Here is an 18,612-nt window from a genome sequence, read left to right as displayed (position 1 = left end):
AGGGATCTCAGTATTCTTTAAAAGTGTATTAAAGAGTTAAGGTAGAATGGGGCTGGAGTGATAGCACAGTGGGTAGGGCGTTTGCCTTGCATGTGGCTGACCTGGGTTCAATTCCCAGCATCCCATATGGTCCCCTGAGCACTGCCAGGAGTAATTCCTGAGTGAAGAGCCAGGAGTAACCCCTGTGCATCGCCAGGTGTGACCCAAAAAGCAAAAAAAAAAAAAAAAAAAAAAGAAAGAAAGAAAGAAAAAGAGTTAAGGTAGAATAAAACATGGGTGTTTGTCCCTAAGCCTCTTTGCGATCATCAATTTTCTTTCAACTCTTGGGTAGAATTTTCTAGTATGGCTGTGGGTTAGGGAGAGAGCTATGATTAGAAAGAGCTGCTTTCCAGTTTTAGCTTGATTCTAAAAATGATTCTTGGTGGTAGACTCAGAAGTAGGGTTTATTCACAGATGAGGAAAACAAGATCCCGGTTAATGGGATGTCGCCGAGATAGTGATATTATTACCATCCTCCGTTCCTCCAAATTTCTCTTTGGACCTATTTTGGGAAGTTTTCATGTTTCCTTATAAACCTTTTTAATCATAAAGCTTTAGGTCAGATTTGCTGAATAGCAAGTCCTGCGTGTCCTTGTCCTTTCCGTGAGCACTGTGAAGTGGCTGGTTCCATCATATCTGGGAATTTGGATTACAGACAGTGAAACCGTCACTGTTGCAGGGAATTGAAATAGGGGAGAAATGTTGAATGGCAGGTCGTGGGGAGGGGGTCCTTCCCGTCTTCTGCCACGTGTGAATGACTCCCCCTTTCCCTTTTACTTTACCCAGCCTCATGATGATTCTGAGACTTGTCCTACTGCTGGTCTGAGAAGTCAAGGGGAATGGAAAACGAAAACCTGCTCTTCTTATTTAGAAGCTATATTATAAAATAGAAGTTTTCAGTATTCTGTTAGAAACAGAAGAAACAATCATCTCTAAAATAAACTGCTTTAGGGCTTTTTAAACAAAAACTTTTAACCATTGCACTCTAATTGTCAGGCACTGTTTTTACTAAGCTCTAACAAATTGTGATATCTTTGATCTGCTTTGTTTAGTTTTCTGTATATGGCATTCTTTTTTTTAAAGGAAATTCAATAAGTTTGAATTAAACTATGTACGGCTCATGAGATAATGGAATACGCTAAGTGGAATTCAGAGAATGTAAGTGTATTTAGTTGTCATTTGTGTTATTTTAGAAAGTATGTCTTTTATATTTTAACTGTATTGATGCCTGTATTTTTCCTTGAAAAATATCCCAATCTCTGAGCACTCTGTAAACTTATAATATATTCATTATTCAAATAAAAGACATTCTGCTTTAAATGTTTTTGCTTCATTTTCGTGTCTTTTCTGTGTGCTCAATGTGTGCTTAAAATTTAACTTGTTCAAATAGGAGAATAACACCCAAGAGTGGCCGAGATTAGTACCAGGAATTTTACTCCATGGCTTGGAGGCCAGCCACACACTCTAGGGGTAAAAAGGCAGCTCAGATAGAGAAGGGAGCACCAAATAAAGGGTGTTGGGAGGATCCTCCCAGGATGGGAGAAGCATGCTGAAAGCAGACTATAGACCAAACATGATTGCCACTCAATGCCTGTTTTGCAAACCACAACACCCAATAAGAGAGAGAGAGAACAAAAGGGAATTCCCTGCCACAGAGGCAGGGTGGGATGGGGGGTGGGAGGGATACTGGGATCCGTGGTGGTGGGAAATGGGCACCTGTGGAGGGATGGGTATTTGATCATTGTATAATTGAAACCCAAGCACAAAATATGTAGGTCTACAACTTTACCTCATGGTGTCTCACTAATAAAAATAAAAAAAAAATTTAACTTGTTCATGGAAGTAGTGAGAAGAATTATTTAAATAAGAACTCTTGCTCACACACTCTTCTCTCTCTCTCTCAAAAGTTATTATTCTGAAATTAATGTTTTTTTTTTTTTTGAGTTTTGTGTCACACCTGGCGGTGCAAAGGGTTACTCCTGGCTCTGCACTCAGGAATTATTCCTGGTGATGCTCAGAGGACCATATGGGATGCTGGGAATTGAACCGAGGTCAGCCGCAAAAACTCATTTGAAACAATATTGTATTGTTAAACCGGGTTGAGATCTCCCCAGAAGAATCACACAAAGGCAAGTTGTGATGCAGTAAGCAAAGGGTCTTTATTGGCTAGCTGGAGCAAGGGCCCTCGTCTGAGAAGGAGCGGCCCCAAGTCTCAAAAGTGAGGGGCTTTTATAGCATAACGTTATATAACAGAGACTTTCCAAGGACCACCCTTTTGGCCTCAGTCTGAGGGGCTTTCCACTACTTGTACTTAACTGATTGGTTATAAGTTGGAGTTACGTAAGGGTTGCATAATAGTTACGTAAGGGTTGTATAGGGGGGGCTTCCCTTATACAACTAAGGGTTGATAACCCTTAGTTGACCTCATCATGGCTATCTCACTCTGGGGAAATCATGACTCAATTCCAGGTATCTGTGCTCAATTCCAGGAATCCTGGAACTGAACCTAGTCCTAGCTTCTCCTGGCTGCTTTATAGCCTGTCTTGGTACTGCCTGGGCTTCTCCATCTCTCAGTATCTTGGACTTTCACCCAAAGGTTGTAACGGTGTGTAATGATGATATCTGTGGTTTGGGTATTTTTTTGTTGGGGGGAGGCTTTAGGGGAGTGGTTGATTTTTTTTGGGGGGGCAAGGGGGCGGAATTTGGGTCACACATGGAGATGCTCAGGGCTTGTTCCTGGCTCTATATTCAGAGATCTCTCCTGGCAGTGCTCAGGTGACATATGGGATCCCTGGATTGAAGGTGCTTTGCTGTGTGAAAGGCAGGCAGCCCACCTGCTGTACTGTTGCTCCAGTCGCTGGTGGTTAAGTTTTATCTATTTATTTTTATTTATTTATTTTTTTGCTTTGGGGTCACACTCGGCTATGCTCAGGGGTTACTCTTGGCTCTGCACTCAGGAATCACTCCTGGTGGTGCTCGGGGGACCATATGGGATGCTGGGAATCAAACCCGGGTCAGCCGCGTGCAAGGCAAACGCCCTCCCCGCTGTGCTATTGCTCCAGCCCCCGGTGGTTAAGTTTTAAAGAAATCCTTGACATACTGAGTTCTTATGATTTGGCTCTTTTTCAATAGAAAGAAAGAAAGGCCCTCCCGTTGATCGTCGATTTGCTCGAGCGGGCCCAGTAACGTCTCCATTGGAGACTTTGTTGTTACTGTGTCTGGCATATCGAATACTCTCGGTAGCTTGCCGGGCTCTCCGAGAGGGGCGGAGGAATCGAACTCGGGTCGGCCATGTTGGCTGCGTGCAAGGCAGATGCCCTACCCGCTGTGCTATGACCAGAAGAGAGGTCATATTATTTAGATGATTGGAAATAGTGTTTTACCATTTTATGAAAAGCAGAAGGTTATCAGACTTCCATATGTGTTAGGCAGTTTATTTCCATATGATTCTTATTACCTCATTAAAATGACCTTATATCTTTCTGGGTCGTGCTAAAAATGTAAAGTGAAATATCTACCAAGTTCTTTAGACTTCTTCGTTGATCAGTATTCAGCCATGATAGTAGCCATGTTTTTCAGAAACATCCCACGTTCAAATTTGAATATATTCTTCACTGTCTCAATGGATTTTTCATCTAGTGGAGGCTTCCTCTGGCTTCCAGCCTGGAGAAATTTATTAATTGTTGGAACGCAGCTAATTCTTGCCTTGAATTCCTGAAATGGCAAAAGTATGCAATTCATTTGAGAGTACAGAAACTATGCAATTCAGAGAGACTGTAGAAAAATAGAAGTTAAATATATTCATTCTCTTTTACATATAAAGATGTTTCTAAAATTTATAGTCTTAAGCTGGGGGTGTAGCTCATTGGTAAGGCACATACTTTGCATGCATAAGGGGGTCAATCCCTTCGTTTTAGGAGATCAAACACCACCACCACCACCACCAAAAAAAAAAAAACCAGTAAGTGAAATTTATATTCCCTGTTGATATTAGATGAAGTGAGATTGTCATAAATCATGTGACAATTTCCCTTGTAGAAAGCAAGTTTTTCAAGAACCATGAAAATGTATACAGCAGAACTGGAAATATAGTACAGGGGATAAGGTACATGCCTAGCATATGGTCAATCTCAGTTTGATCCCTGGCACCACATGATCCTCTGAGTACCACCAGATAAGGCCTTTGAGGCCTAATGAGCACTAAAACAGGGGCCCACATCCGCCCTCACACTGCAGGATCTGAGCTGCGCCATATTTTCGGTCCCTTATATTGAACCATACACCTGTTTGGCCGAGAGTCATGGAGTGGTTGGACGGGGTCCGAACACTGCCTGAGATCCCCCTCATTGTATATAGGATGGAACCAAGTGATACTTTTCTTAATATTTGTATTTTAATGATACAATATTAAGTATGGAAATACCTACAACCATAAAATGAGTATGGCAACATTATAAAACAAATATTGCGTAATATTCTGGTCCATAACTCATGAAGAGAAGCCCTCATTTACCTGATAAGCATGTTTTTTATATATAATCTTTGATTATATATAAATCTTTGATATAATCATAGCTATATAAAGCTGTGTCTGTATCATTTATGTCAATATTTCTCAAATACTGATTTCTTGGGTTTTTATTTTTGTTTGTTTGTTTGTTTTTAGGAAGGAGTGGTAACACCTGATGGTGCTCAGGGCTTAATCCTGGCTCTGCACTCAGGGATCACTCCTGGTGGTGCTTGGGAGACCATCTTGGGTGCTGGAGATCTAACCCATATCGACTGTATGCAAGGCTGTGTCCTGTATTAACTCTGTGGCCCCTCAGACACTGAATCTATTATTTTCACTAAGTTATTCTAGAAGAAAAATCAGTGGATAAATATATGGTTCTGAGTATTTCAAAAATAGATATAACAAACAGAAGAGCAATATAATTTTAAAAGGGTCAAGGATGGGTCAGGGAGATAGTACAAGGATTGAGGAACTTGCCTTGCCTGCAGCCAACCCCGATTCAGTTCCCAGCACCAGATGTGGTGCTCTGAGCACTGCCAGGAGCCACTGCTCAGCACGACCCAAGAATAGCCCCTGAGAACCACTGGGCCTAACTGGCCTTCATTTGCTTCCCTATATCATTTTCTTCTTCAATACCATTTATTGAATGGAGAGCCCAGCAAGCTACTGAGAGTATCCTGCCCGCACGACAGAGCCTGGCAAGCTACCCATGATGTATTCAATATGCCAAAAAAACAGTAACAATAACGGGTCTCGTTCCTCTGACCCTGAAAGAGCCTCCAATAAGGCAGCATTGGGAAAGACGAGTAAGGAGAGGTTGCTAAAATCTCAGGGCTGGGACCAACGGAGACGTTACTGGCGCCCACTTGAGTAAATCGATGAACAACGGGATGACAGTGATACAGTCACCGTGATAGAGTGAATACCGTTTATATCTAAGCTTTTCCCCTCCAACTTGCTTCCCTTGAGGGCTTCTGGCTCTTCAGCACAGGCCTTGGCATAGCGAAGCCAGTAAGCTCCTAAATGATCATGAATGATCAAATGACAGAATACACAAAGGACACAAATCCGTCCACCCTGCAGCTCTTGGGAACTATTACCTGTAACAGAGGGAAGCCCGCGAGAACACTGGCTTTGCACTCTTCAGCCATTAAGATGACTTCAAGGAGCTGTACATCCGCCCAGCTCAGCCGATTGCCCACAAGAAAATCTTGTCCGTGGTTTCCTAGCGCCTGTGAGGTAGTTGGAAAGGAAGTGAAATTAGGGAGTTACAAGCAGGTGACTCAAAGCCTGTTAGAGTGGGCTGGAGCGATAGCACAGCGGGTTAGGGTGTTTGTCTTGCAAGCGGCCAGATGGGGTTCGATTCCTTCATCCCTCTCAGACAACCCGGCAAGCTACCGAGAGTATCCCGCCCGCACGGCAGAGCCTGGCAAGCTCCCCATGGCGTATTCCGTATGCCCAAAACAGTAACAACAAGTCTCACAATGGAGGCGTTACTGGTGTCAGTTCCAGCAAATTGATGAACAAAGGGACGACAGTGCTACAGTGCAGATGTGGCAGTAAGTTCTCTGGTGTGGAACGTGGCTAGAGGCACTGGAGTAGATAAGACCTGACCTTGCCAAGCGGCCCAGAAGGGAGGTTCTACAGAAAGGGAGTATCGGGTCAAAATTGGCAAGAACGGGGTGTCAGCTGGACCAGGTGTCTGGCCTTGAGCCTCACTCGACCTCCTCGTCACATGAGCTCTAGACACAGAAACTGTCACGTGTGTCTAGCAAGTCATCCTAACGGCAGCATCTAGCCTAGATTGGGATTGGACCGGGACAAAACAGAGTTGGAAAGGTACTAGGTCAACAATGCGAAATTTGATGTGATTGGACCTTACTGTAAAGCCGAGACCCTCCATAGAACATGTGTGTCTTTGGCAATAAAGTCAACAGCCATCAGCTGCTCCTGGAGGGTGTTTTCTCCTCCTGCCTGTCATCCTTTGCCCCACGTCTGCCCTGACCCGGATGCAGCGTATCCGGGCACCTTTGGGGGAAAACTGTTCCCCAACACTCTAGAAGTTCAGAGGTTAAGTTCCTCTTCATTCTGTGCCATTATTAGCTATGCAAACTCTACTAATAACCCTTCTCTCTAGGAACTGCAGTTATTTATTTATTTATTTATTTCACAGAAGAGCAGTAATGGAGTTAAAATTTCCTGAATTTAATCCTTCTCAGCTACAAAAATACTTCTCTGCTATAAGGAAAAATGAAATGTTGCCTTTTGTTACAACTCAGATGGCACGAGAGGAGGGTCGTGCTAAGCAAAGGGGGTCAGAGCATGGACAGATACCCAGTGGTCTCACTCCTGTGTGGTATTAAAAAACAAAGGACACACGGACCTAATTCGGAAACCAGCAGCTTTTGGCAGAAATGTGAATGGACTATGCATTAAGCTATGGCGCCGTGCCCCACCCCCCCTCCCACCGAGGGAAAGGGTGTCTGTCTCTTCTGCCTTCCACCCCCACCCCAACCCTACCCTGCAGCACGGTGGCCACCGCCTCAGAGCCTATTGGATAGCCAGGTATGAGCCAGCAGTGACGGGGCAACTGTGGCCTCATGAAACGGGGTGGAAGAACCAGCACATCCTTCCTGCCCTGCCGAGACCACGAGTTGCCCCTCACGAGTGGCTCTCCGGCACGGTCATAGCCCCAGAGGCACACAAACCAATCTCAGAACTATGCAGCTTTTGCCAGAAATCCCTCCAGACTTGATTAGTAAAATATCAGAAATCCAAAATCGCACGGCCGCATATTACGAAGACATCATATGCTCTTCATAACCAGCAATAGAGAACAAAAACAAATTATTTCACGATGCCTTTTCAGCAGGTCTGATTGTTGGGGGGAAATTCCAAATAATAATGTTGCATCTTTTGTCAAAATAATGAATGTCATCAAAATAGAGTTAAGTGGAAATCATCTGCCTCACAGGCAGGTGGGGGTATATTGGGGTTCTTGGTGGTGGAAAATATGATGGATGTTTGATCATTGCATGACCGAGACTTAAACCTGAAATCTTTGTAACTGTTCTTATGGTGACTCAATAAATAAATTAAAAATATATATATATATAAATATACAACGGAATGGACACACATCTAATGACAACAGCTCACTGGACTTTGACTACACAACTGAGGTTGCCAAGGCGGAGGGCGGGAGGGTGAAGTAAATGAATTGGAAGTGATGCCAGGGAAGATGGCAGAAGGTCTTGGACATTCTGGTGGTGCTAGAGGGGCAGTCATTTTGTACACCACAAACAAGAACATAACCACAATGTAACCAAAACATTCAAAAACAATTCTGATGTATTGTGAATACCTTTATCTCATGTGCCTTTGTCTTATTTTGTTTCTTCTTCAAGGTCCTACTCTGTGGACCTTATTGAGTAATTTTATTCCTCAAGACTGGGTTGGTGGTTCTTCTGTTGATGGTTTTCTCTCCACTCACTCTGTCAGCATGCCGAGATATTATTCAGATATACTGCTCTTTGCAAAGAGAGCCTCAATCTTTTTGGGGGGCTTGGAGGTAGTTTGGGCCAAACCCAGTGGTGCTCAGGGCTTACTTGTGTCTCTGTGCTCAGAGATTACCCCGAGTGATTTCTATGGCTTGGAGAACCATATTTGGTGCTGAAGATTAAGCCAGTATTAGCAGGCAATATGCAAGACAAGTTTCTTTATCCCTGTACTATCTCTCTGGCCCCAACCTTACTTTTATAAGAAAATTAAAAAAAATTTTTTCCTCTAAAAGGATTCTGATTATGGGACCACTTTGAGCCAAAAATCCGTTGACTAAAAAAAAAAAAAATGAAAGACTGGAGTTGGATGTCACTAAATTATTAACTATGATACTTGGGCATTTGATGAGATTTCAGAGGTGTGGGTGCAGTTTCCTTTATTAGCTGTGTGGCACTGACCACATTGCTTTGCTTCTTTAAGCCCTTTTATGGGGTTAATATTATTAAAGTTATTATTATGATTTAACCAGATCTGTGAAGGGGGGTTCACAGAGCCCGGTGCATGATAAGCACTTAGTGAAATGAGGCATCATGATTAATGCTGTTGTTAGTGATGATGTTATTGTTATATTTCAACCCTGGAAGTCTCTACACCTCGTAGTATTCAAAAATAAAACTTTAGTCACTGGAATGAGTGGTAGTTTATGCCCATTCCACTATCTGTATTGATAAAATCCTAAGAGAAAGGTCACTTAAGTTGCATGCTACTTTCAAAAGACCAGATTATCTTTTGAAGGAAAGATACGCTTTCTAAGCTTATGATATACACTGATTCATCTCCCAGTGCAGATCAAGGGGATTGATAAACTCACCAATGGTAATGAAGAAAAAAAAAGCACAATCTAGGAGGTTAGAGTATCTGTAATCAACGTGAATTACTTAAGTATCAAATAATCTGTATTATATGATTAAAAAGATATTATGATAAAAATATTTAAATGTATATTTAAAATATTTGTTAAATGAAATGGATTAAGTCAATGTCAAAGGGAAGTATGGAAGTTCATGTGACTAATGTTTTATTAAAGTCTTAATATGCAATATGCATGATCTTTTCCTAGGTTGGCTGATAATATAATGACCTTATCTGAGAGACAAGAGAATGAATAACTAAAGAGGCTATCTAACTTTTATTTCATGAAATTTAGTAAGAATTCACTTAATACTGAAGTCATTTAATGCATTTTCAGGTGTTCAAAATGCAGAGAGAGTCCAGAGAGACAGTACAGCAAATACGATGCTTGCCTTGCAAGAGGCTGACCAGGATTCAATGTCCAACTTCCCATATGGCCCCCTGAGAACCAGGAGTAATTCCTGAGCACGTAGTCAGGAGTAACTCCTGAGTACTTCTGGATGTGGCCCCCGAACCAAAAATAAAAAAATAAAATAAAAATGCAGAGAAAGTCAGAGAATACAACAGGTAAGGTTCTTGTGTGCAAGAGGCTGACCTGAATTTGTCCCCCCTGAAAACACGTATGGTCCCCCAAGTACCACCAGAAGTGATCCCTGAATGCAGAGACAGGGTGAAGGCCTGAGTAGCACCAGGTATGGCCAAAAAAAAAAAAAATCAGAGAGATGAAAGGTTTTCGTTTTGTTTTGTTTTCGGACCACATCTGGCAGTACTTTGGGTTGACTCCTGGTGGAGTTTGGGGGACGAGATGGGGTACCAGGAGGCATCTAACCCAGTCTGCCACATGCAAGGCAAGAACCCTCCCCACTGTAATAATGTTCCAGCCCGAGATGAAAATATATTTTTTTTATTAGTGAAACACCATGACGTACATTTGTTGACCTTACAAGTTTTTGTACTTGGGTTTCAGTTATACAATGATCGAGCACCCATCCCTCCTCCAGTGCCCATTCTCTACCCCCACCAATCCCAGTGTCCCTCCCACCCCTTCGATCCCCCATCTCATCCCGCCTCTATGGCAGGGCATTCCCTTTTGTTCTCTCTCTCGTTTCGGTTGCTGAGTTTTGCAAAAGAGGCATTGAGTGGCAATCATGTTCAGTCTACTTTCCAATCATATAGTCTACTTTCAGCATGTATCTCCCATCTTGGGAGGATCCTCCCAACACCCTTTACTTGGTGCTCCCTTCTCTATCTGAGCTGCCTTTGCCCCTAGAGTGTGCGGCTGGCCTCCAAGCCATGGAGTAAACCTCCTGGTACACTTATCTCGGCTATTCTTGGGTGTGAGTCTCCTATTTTGTTGCTTTATGTTCCCCAGATGAATGCAATCTTTCTATCTCTGTCCCTCTCTTTCTGACTCATTTCGCTTAGCATGATACTTTCCATGTGGTACCACTTGTATGTAAATTTCATGACTTCATCTTTTCTAACAGCTGCATAGTGCTCCATTGTATAGATGTACCAAAGTTTTTTTAACCAGTCATCTGTTCTCGGGGACTTGGGTTTCCGAGATGAAAATATTTTTAAACATGTTTTCTTAACTTTAGAATACTGGGTACCATTCTACTAAGCAATATGAACTGCTCTAATTCAGTATACTATCCAGTAGCACTGCACTGTCCACTGCACTGTCCTCCTGTTGTTCATCGATTTGCTAGAACAGGCCCAGTAACGTCTCCATTGTGAGACTTGTTACTGTGTTTGGCATATCGAATACATCATGGGGAGCTTGCCAGGCTCTGCCGTGCGGGCGAGATACTCTCGGTAGCTTGCCGGGCTCTCCGAGAGGGGCGGAGGAATCAAACCCGGCTTGGCCAGGCCGGCTGCGTGCAAGGCAAACGCCCTACCGCTGTGCTATCTCTCCAGCCCATACTATCCAGTACATTTTAAAAATGATTTGTATCCTTTCTACACATCCCACCCCACCACTCCAAGTAACTTGGGGTTCCCCATTAGATTCTTCTTTATAAAACCCAATTTTATTCCAGAATGTAATCAGGCAACCGAAATTCTAATATCATCAGAAACACAAATAGTGCAGCAGTTATACATAAAGCAGGAAAGAAGGGAGGGAGGGAGGGAGGGAGGGAGGGAGAGAGGGAGGGAGGGAGGGAGGAAGGGAGGGAGGGAAGGAGGTAGAGAGGAAGAGAGGAAGGGAAAGAGAGAGGGAGAGAGGGAGGAAGGAAGGAAGGAATGAAGGAAGGAAAGAAGGGAGGGAGGAAGGAAGGAAGGAAGGAAGGAAGGAAGGAAGGAAGGAAGGAAGGAAGGAAGGGAGGGAGGGAGGGAGGGAAGAAGGAAGGAAGGAAGGAAGGAAGGAAGGAAGGAAGGAAGGAAGGAAGGAAGGAAGGAAGGAAGGAAGGAAGGATTGATTTTTGATGAGAGTTGGGGTTTGGGCTTTGGCGACCAGCAAGCAGCGTTCAGGAGAGTGGGGTCTCCACAAAATTTCAGCTACCTGGCAGACAGCCACATACAAAGCCTGCACCTTGTCTCTTCGGGCACGACATTTGGAGGACGAATTTGGCAAAGGAAATGTTTTGGAATTGTTCGGTTGTTTTCCTTCCCCACGACGCAAGTGCTAGCGCAGGGCAGGCATTCGCCGCTTACCTTCTCGTAGACAGGGAAGAATCTTTGCGTGGCCCTGTCGAGAACGTACTGGAGATTCATCTCCTTCTCTTCAGGCAATGAGAGTGGAAGGAACATAATCATGTCACTCAGGTCCTTCAAGCCTTCGACATACATATCAATCCTAGAGGCAAGGGGAGAATTCAAGAGTTCCACATGAAGCGAATTGTCCTTTCTTGAGTCAAAGAAGCATTAGGAGCAGATGAGTTAATGCCTCGACATAATTATCAGTTGTTTTAGTCCCAAGATCTGAAATTAGGTGTTTCTTACACAGTTTTCTTTTATTTAATGTTTTTTTTAAAGTTAAAACCAAGAGTACTGAGGCCAGAGAGACAGCACAGAAGGTAAGGCGCTTGCATTTCATACAGCTGACCAGTCACTGCATATGGTGTCCCGAGCACCACCAGGACTGGTCCCTGAATGCAGAGCCAGGAGTAAGTCCTGAGTACCTGAGAATCACCAAGAGTGGCCCTCCCTGCCACCACCAAAAGAACAAACAAAACTACTGGAAGCACACAGGGCATGACTCATTGGCATAAGCGCCCACATTGCAAACCTGAGATTTAGAGTTTGATCCCTGGTGCTGCCCACATGCAATGAGTGTGATGCCAGAAAAAGTCTACTTTCTGGGACCCCCTGGGCCACAAAAGAGTATGTGACATGTGGTCCACAGCCTGACGTGTGTGTGAGCACCAAAATGAAAGGGTCCAACCCACAACAAACAGCACAATTAGAGTGAGCACTGTGACCAGGAGTGCAACTCCCAGTCAGCATGTACATGATGAACACCACAACCAGGCGTGTGTGTGTGTGTGTGTGTATGTGTGTGTGTGACTCGTTGTCATTGAGAAGAAAGCAGCAGCAAAACAAAGAAATAGGGAGTTGAAAACAAAATAAGAATTTCTCTTAACCTGCAAAGACCTAGACTACATGACCGATTGCTAACAAGCCTAGAGCTATCAGGTTCCTTGTTGTTCTTCTTCTTCTTCTTACTTAGCAGTGATTATCGTACCAGGCTTGTTCTTTCCGGTTCTTTCCATACAAGTCATATTTTGCAGCTATGTATCTTAAGATAGCTCTGGTTTCAACCAAGTTCATCCCATCGATTTCCACCATGGGCACTTGTTCATACATCAGGGCTCCACCTTAAAGCATCCAAAGGAAAGAAGCATTATTTATGGTCCCCAATAAAAGTGACATTTTCTTTAGAGGTCCTCCGAAAAGGGCTCAGAGAGACAGCCCCACAGGCAGAAGGCATGCTTTGCATGCAGAAGACCCTGAGTTCTGTCTCCCAGCCCCAGCGGAGAGCACCGCTCCACTGGTTCCCAAAGCAAAAGTAAATTAACTTGATCAATTTACCTAATTTATTAGTTAATACATTTATTAATTATTAAATATCATTGAGATTGCCCACTGTCCTCCCGTTGTTCATCGATTTGCTCCAGCGGGCCCAGTAGTGTCTCCATTGTGAGACTTCTTGTTACTGTGTTTGGCATATGGAATACTATCGGCAGCTGATTAAGCAACAATTTAATTTATTAAATAAGATTGATTTATTAATGATCATCAATAAATGATCACCTCATACAAAACAGTATACTTCATACTAAAAAATAGTATGAGGAATCAAATAACAGTAAAATATTTTAAAGACTAAAAGGAGAAATTGTGTGTATGTCTGCACGTGGTGTGTGTGTGTGTGTGTGTGTGTGTGTGTGTGTGTGTGTGTGTGTACCTGTGCACATTTATTCCTAGCAGAATGGGTATGGTGTAAGATCGGATCACGAGTGCCTTGGGAGATAATGAAAACTTAGACACACAAGCTTTTTCTCTGCCAACGGTCCCCCACCCTCCCACTTTCTGTTTCCTATGCCACCCGCTCTCCTGACCTCAGAGCTCCCATGACAGTGCCTGCCTCCCAGGCGAGCTCATCTGCTCTCCCCACAGACTACCTGGTGATCTTTCCGGAGTTGTAAGGTTCTGGGTAAAACCTCTCCATCACTCCTCTGCTTATAATAGAAAAATATCTAACCTCAGCCGGAAGCAAAGCTTTGTACCTTCCACACACCAACCGTGCAGTATTTCTCAACGCTCTCCTCCTTGAGTCATTCATGTCCCTTGCATGCCCTTTCCCCCAGTGGAAATCCCAGTCATCTCCCCTGCAGAGGACAGATGACAGGCCGTATAATTTTCAATTTTGTTTTGGAACCACACCTAGAAGTGCTTAAGGCTTACTCTTGACTCTGCGCTGAGGGATCACTCCTGACAGTGCTTGGGGGACCATACATGGTACCAAGGATCAAACTGGGGTTGGTTGGGTGCAAGACAATTGCTCTACTTGTTGTACTATCGCTCCAGCTCACTGGGCCATGCTTTGTTAATCTTCCGAGAACTCTGCACTCAAAAATAAACTAGAAAGTGCAGTGTTTTCACGAAGAAGAGTGAATTTCTTACCTAGATCAATCAGGACTGACTACTTAATTCTTACGCTTGTCTTTAGAGTATTTGTAGTTGTGTCTGCTTTCATGGTAGCAAAGAGCCATCTCATCCTGGTCTCACGCGATATGCGAACATAAACTTTTATCTCACCTTGGATTAATTTCTCAAATTCTTCACGAGTTTCAAAAAGTTGTTCTTCAAACTAAAGAATTAAAAAAAAAGTAAGAATATATTGTCGGTGCTATTTTCTTGTGATTTTTGCTGTTGATATCATAGGAAAACCGAAGTAACGGGTCTGATCAGCATTGAGCCAACATTTCAAGTCACTTGAATTAATAGTCTCGAGCTTCCTCAAAACTAAGGAAGCTTTCCCAGAAAACTAAAGCAAAGGATTTACTACTTAGTTGAACAGTATTTGCACCCACTGTTGTGTTGTGTAGAATAATGGTCTTCAACCTTTTTTACAACTGCGGACCAGCACCTGTCCGTGAACAGGTGGTTGAAGACCACTGGTGAGTATATGGGCATTCAAGAGTTATTGTTCAGGCCTCAGACTGCAGCTTTTTCTCCTAAATTACCGCAGACAAATTACCCTCTTCTAATTTTAGTTTGCGAATGTGTGAAAATGAAGTTAAGACTTCGTGGTACTGGCTAAAATAGATACATCACGTCAAGATTAGCTCCCAAGCTTGGCTCAATAATTGACCACTGTTAATCCTGTCTCATAACTGTTGAGTGATACTGATTGTTTCTTCTTTATTTTTTGTGACACCAGGGATCACACCCAGAACCTCGCACATGCAAGACAAGTGCCCTACCGAGCGCCATCTCCAAAAACAAAAGCACAGGCAATAACTAGCATAAGAGTATTTGGCCACTTCTTTTCTGAGCGATTTGCTAAAAGTTTCTCAGCTAAGGAAAGGAGAAAGTGGAACTACAATCCCTCCCAATCTCTTCCAATCCACTACATTCCAGATAGTAGCATCTTGGTAAAGATGAAGGATTTAAATTATTCTCAGAGGAAGATGCCATAATACAGAGTTTGATGCCAAAAAGAACATTCTGGAATGTTAGAGATACGTAAAGTAGGACACAGTCCTCCCCCAAAGCATTTTCCCTCTGTTTAAAATTACTTGTAATGTTCAGGCTTTCAGAAAGTAAGGTTTTTTTTCTTTGAAACCAGCATGTTTATTGTTTTAATTTCTCCTAATTCCTCCTGACTGGAAGTCCTGGGTAGTTCTTCCTGCTCACTCTCATACCTGCCTTCAGGAGCTGGGAAAGTGGAGCCCAACCTCATGTCCCCTCAAGGGTGGTTGGGGGGCTTCTCTGGAAGTGGCAGGAGGGTTGGGAGGTTTTGGAGGGACTCACAGTTGGGTGAGGGGCATGTGGAACACCATGGGGTATACTCAAATAAATGTCTTAGGCCGGAAGCATCGGAGGCATGTCCCCATAGCTAGAGTGAATCTTGCCAGATAACACAAAAACGTTTTTCCACCTGTACTTAAAAACATGTTTTTTGGTTCCATTTTCTGTTCTGTTTAAGAGCTTATTCTGTGAGGTGTTGTGTCAGCTAGTGCAAAGGCCCTAAAACAATCACATAGGCTAGGGCGTGATTGTTTAATTCTTAAATCGTGTGAGAATTCCCATCAGAAGGAGATTTGAGGCACAGAAGGAGATTAAAGAATTTTCTTCAGAGCTTGTCAGAGATCTCTCCGGACCCTGTACTGAGCCAATTCCACTGGGGCATCTCAGATGGAGCGGGTGTGCCCTCCCCACCCACTCCAGAAGAATCCCCGGTGTCTACGAGCTTCCAGAAGCAAAACCCAGGTATGTGGGTTCCAGGACTAAGACTCCAGGCCACGTGGTGGCAGTGAAGACAGGCTGGCCCTTCCCATCACCCCGCCCGCTTGGGGTCCTGGCTGTCATACCCACGATCTGCCTTCGGGCACCATCTCAGCGCATCAACGGCCTTGATCCAGAGACTCTCAATTGAATCTCAAAATGGATCAGTTCCCTATAGAGATGACCCTGGACCCCAACCATTTACAATTTTAGAATTCCGGAAGCACATGGCCACAAAAGCGGCCGTGTGACCTTTCATGGTGTTCATAATAAGCAACAGAAAATAACTTATTTAATATCTGCCCCTGGCAGCCAGGCTTGAACGGTGGTGGGAAAATTCGAAATAACGGTGGTGGAAAGGTGTAATGTGGTGGGATTGGTGTTGACATATTGAATATAATCAATTAATGTGAACAACCTTATGGAAATAAAATTTAAAAAAATTTTTTTTTTCTTCAGATACTGACAAGATACTGATGATGCCGATACTGAGGAATCGAGGAGGCCAGTACAGAGGTTAGGACACTCGCCTTGCATGCAGCTCACCTGTGTTTGATCCCTGGCACCCATATGTTCCCCTGAACATATGGAGTGATCCCTGAGCACAAAGTAAGGAGTAAGCTCTGAGCATTACCAGGCGTAGTCCCCCAAACAAACAAACAAACAAACAAAAAGTTTAAAATAAAGAATGAGGAATCAGAAAGCCAAGAAAGAATCTCATGCGGCCCAGAAAGCAGAACTGGTGTATCTTGGTTAAGAACGAACAAATAAACTTTCTAACTTTCTTTCTCCCTTAAGAATCTCCTGCCCCCGCACCTGGCCGTCCTCACTGGGGCTCCTTGAAGGGGGGTGGGTTGAGTTTCCCTCCCCACCCCGAGCAGTGCCCTGGCAGCTGAAGACCTCTGGAACCACAGCCATGCTGAGACCACTCTCCAGACATCCGGACAAGCCTCATGCATGAAGGAACCAGAAGAGGAACACAGGCTTGCAAGTCCCGGGGCTGAGATCTGCAAGCCTGCTTGGATCGGGGCTGGGCCTTCTCCACCCAGATCCCCCATCTTCCAGTAGGTAGGCGTCACACCCACCAACTGCCTCCAGCGCCACGTTGGTCCCATCAACGGCCAAAACCCAGAGACTATAAAACCTTGCGACATCTTATTATCTACTCTGGAGAACCTGGCAGGCCACCAAAAATGTCCTGCCCACACGGCAGAGTCTGGCAAACTCCCCGTGGCATACTCAAAATGCCCAAAACCAGAAACAATGATGGATCTCATTCTCCTGACCCTGAAAGAGCCTTGAACATGGCACTTTCTAAAATCTCAGGGCTAGGACGAAGGAGACGTTACTGGTGCCTGCTCGAGGCAATCGATGAACAACAGAATGATCGTGATCGTGACCGTTCCTCCCTTAAACATTCTGGACACCCCCTGGGCTGAGGTCTGTCAACCACCACTTTCCACAGTACTTGGGACAATTGCTTAAAAGAACAAGCCTCGCTTACAAACTCTCGTTTAAGTTGCTTGTTGTCTGAGAACCATACAAGGAATCCTCTATAGATCTTGGCACTATTCAAAAGCTCAAAGACCCCAGGGCAAAACGACTCCGAATAAATCCATCATTTACCTCCACTCCAGCGGCAGCAAGGAGCCACCGGATGGTTTCCATCCGGCCTCGGCCATTGAAGTAGTGAAGCTTGGGCCGCCCTGCCATGCTTCGGGTCCTGAGGATCGACGGCGATGAAGTCTGCAGGGAGAGTGCGGAGAGAGAGGCGTTTGGGACAAGCTCGGGGCCCGGCATGGCAGGGAGCCTCAAACTGCAGTCCAAGCCCCAAATGAAAACTGCTCTCAGCTTTAAAGCGGCCTACTCTGTGCTCGTCTCAAATGGAGCTTATTCTCATTCATTGGGGTTCTAAGAACCTAATTTTAAAAATAGATAATATAAATAATATTAAAATATAATATATTATAAATATACTGATCATTGTCACTGTCCTCCTGTTGTTCATCGATTTGCTTGAGCGGGCCCAGTAACGTCTCCATTGGAGACTTTGTTGGTACTGTGTTTGGCATATTGAATACGTCACGGGTAGCTTGCCAGGCTCTGCCGTGCGGGCAAGATACTCTCGGTAGCTTGCCAGGCTCTCCGAGAGGGGCGGAGGAATCGAACTCGGGCCGGCCGTGTCCAAGGCAAACCCGCTGTGCTATTGCTCCAGCCCATTATAAATATAAATATAATATAAATATTATACATAGAGAAAGGAGCAAGAGAGAGCTAGTGAGTGAGAGAAAGAGAGAGAGAGAGAGAGAGAGAGAGAGAGAGAGAGAGAGAGTAGAATGAGCAAGTCAGACCGAAGGACGTGGAAAGTCAAACTGACCAGCTTCTCCTGCAGCCGTGGTGAGTGTTTGGCGTGCTAGCATTTTTTCCTTTTTATTTGTAGACTCTCTCCTCTCTCCTCCTACCAGGAAATGCCAAGACCAGCAAAACTTAGAGCGATTAGGGGAGGTTGAAATTTTTCCCTTTGCAAATTAATCTCGGTATTTTAATTCTTGTATCCCCCGAAGCCCAGAGACAGCATTCAAGAAGTCATTTTCAATGACTCATTGGGATTTACAATAAAAGCAGTTAAGCAGGGCCAGAGCATTAGTACAGGGGTAAGGCACTTGAATTGCATGTGGCCAACGGGGTTC

General features: G+C 44.1%; 2 protein-coding genes across 2 annotated transcripts in view; one reads left to right on the top strand and one right to left on the bottom strand.

Annotated features, from left to right (window-relative positions):
• TMEM14A (transmembrane protein 14A) overlaps positions 1 to 1,327 on the top strand; it is an 8,322-nt gene extending 6,995 nt beyond the window's left edge. The window contains exon 5 of the mRNA XM_056108994.1: positions 826 to 1,327. Within this exon, the coding sequence (XP_055964969.1) occupies positions 826 to 865 (40 nt within the window). The 3' untranslated portion in view covers positions 866 to 1,327. The remainder of the gene's footprint in view (positions 1 to 825) is intronic.
• A 2,255-nt stretch (positions 1,328 to 3,582) lies between these two features.
• Positions 3,583 to 17,635, bottom strand: LOC130018223 (glutathione S-transferase-like). Its single transcript, XM_056108993.1, has 6 exons — positions 17,549 to 17,635; positions 14,231 to 14,282; positions 12,654 to 12,786; positions 11,624 to 11,765; positions 5,653 to 5,784; positions 3,583 to 3,753 (listed from the first exon to the last, which is right to left on the bottom strand). The coding sequence occupies exons 1-6, from the start codon at positions 17,633 to 17,635 to the stop codon at positions 3,583 to 3,585; spliced, it is 717 nt and encodes a 238-aa protein (XP_055964968.1).
• Positions 17,636 to 18,612: the final 977 nt, after the last annotated feature.

Source organism: Sorex fumeus, unplaced genomic scaffold, assembly GCF_029834395.1.
Source record: "Sorex fumeus unplaced genomic scaffold, SorFum_2.1 ptg000241l, whole genome shotgun sequence".
NCBI lineage: Eukaryota > Metazoa > Chordata > Mammalia > Eulipotyphla > Soricidae > Sorex > Sorex fumeus.
This window is presented reverse-complemented; position numbering and strand designations above follow the sequence as displayed.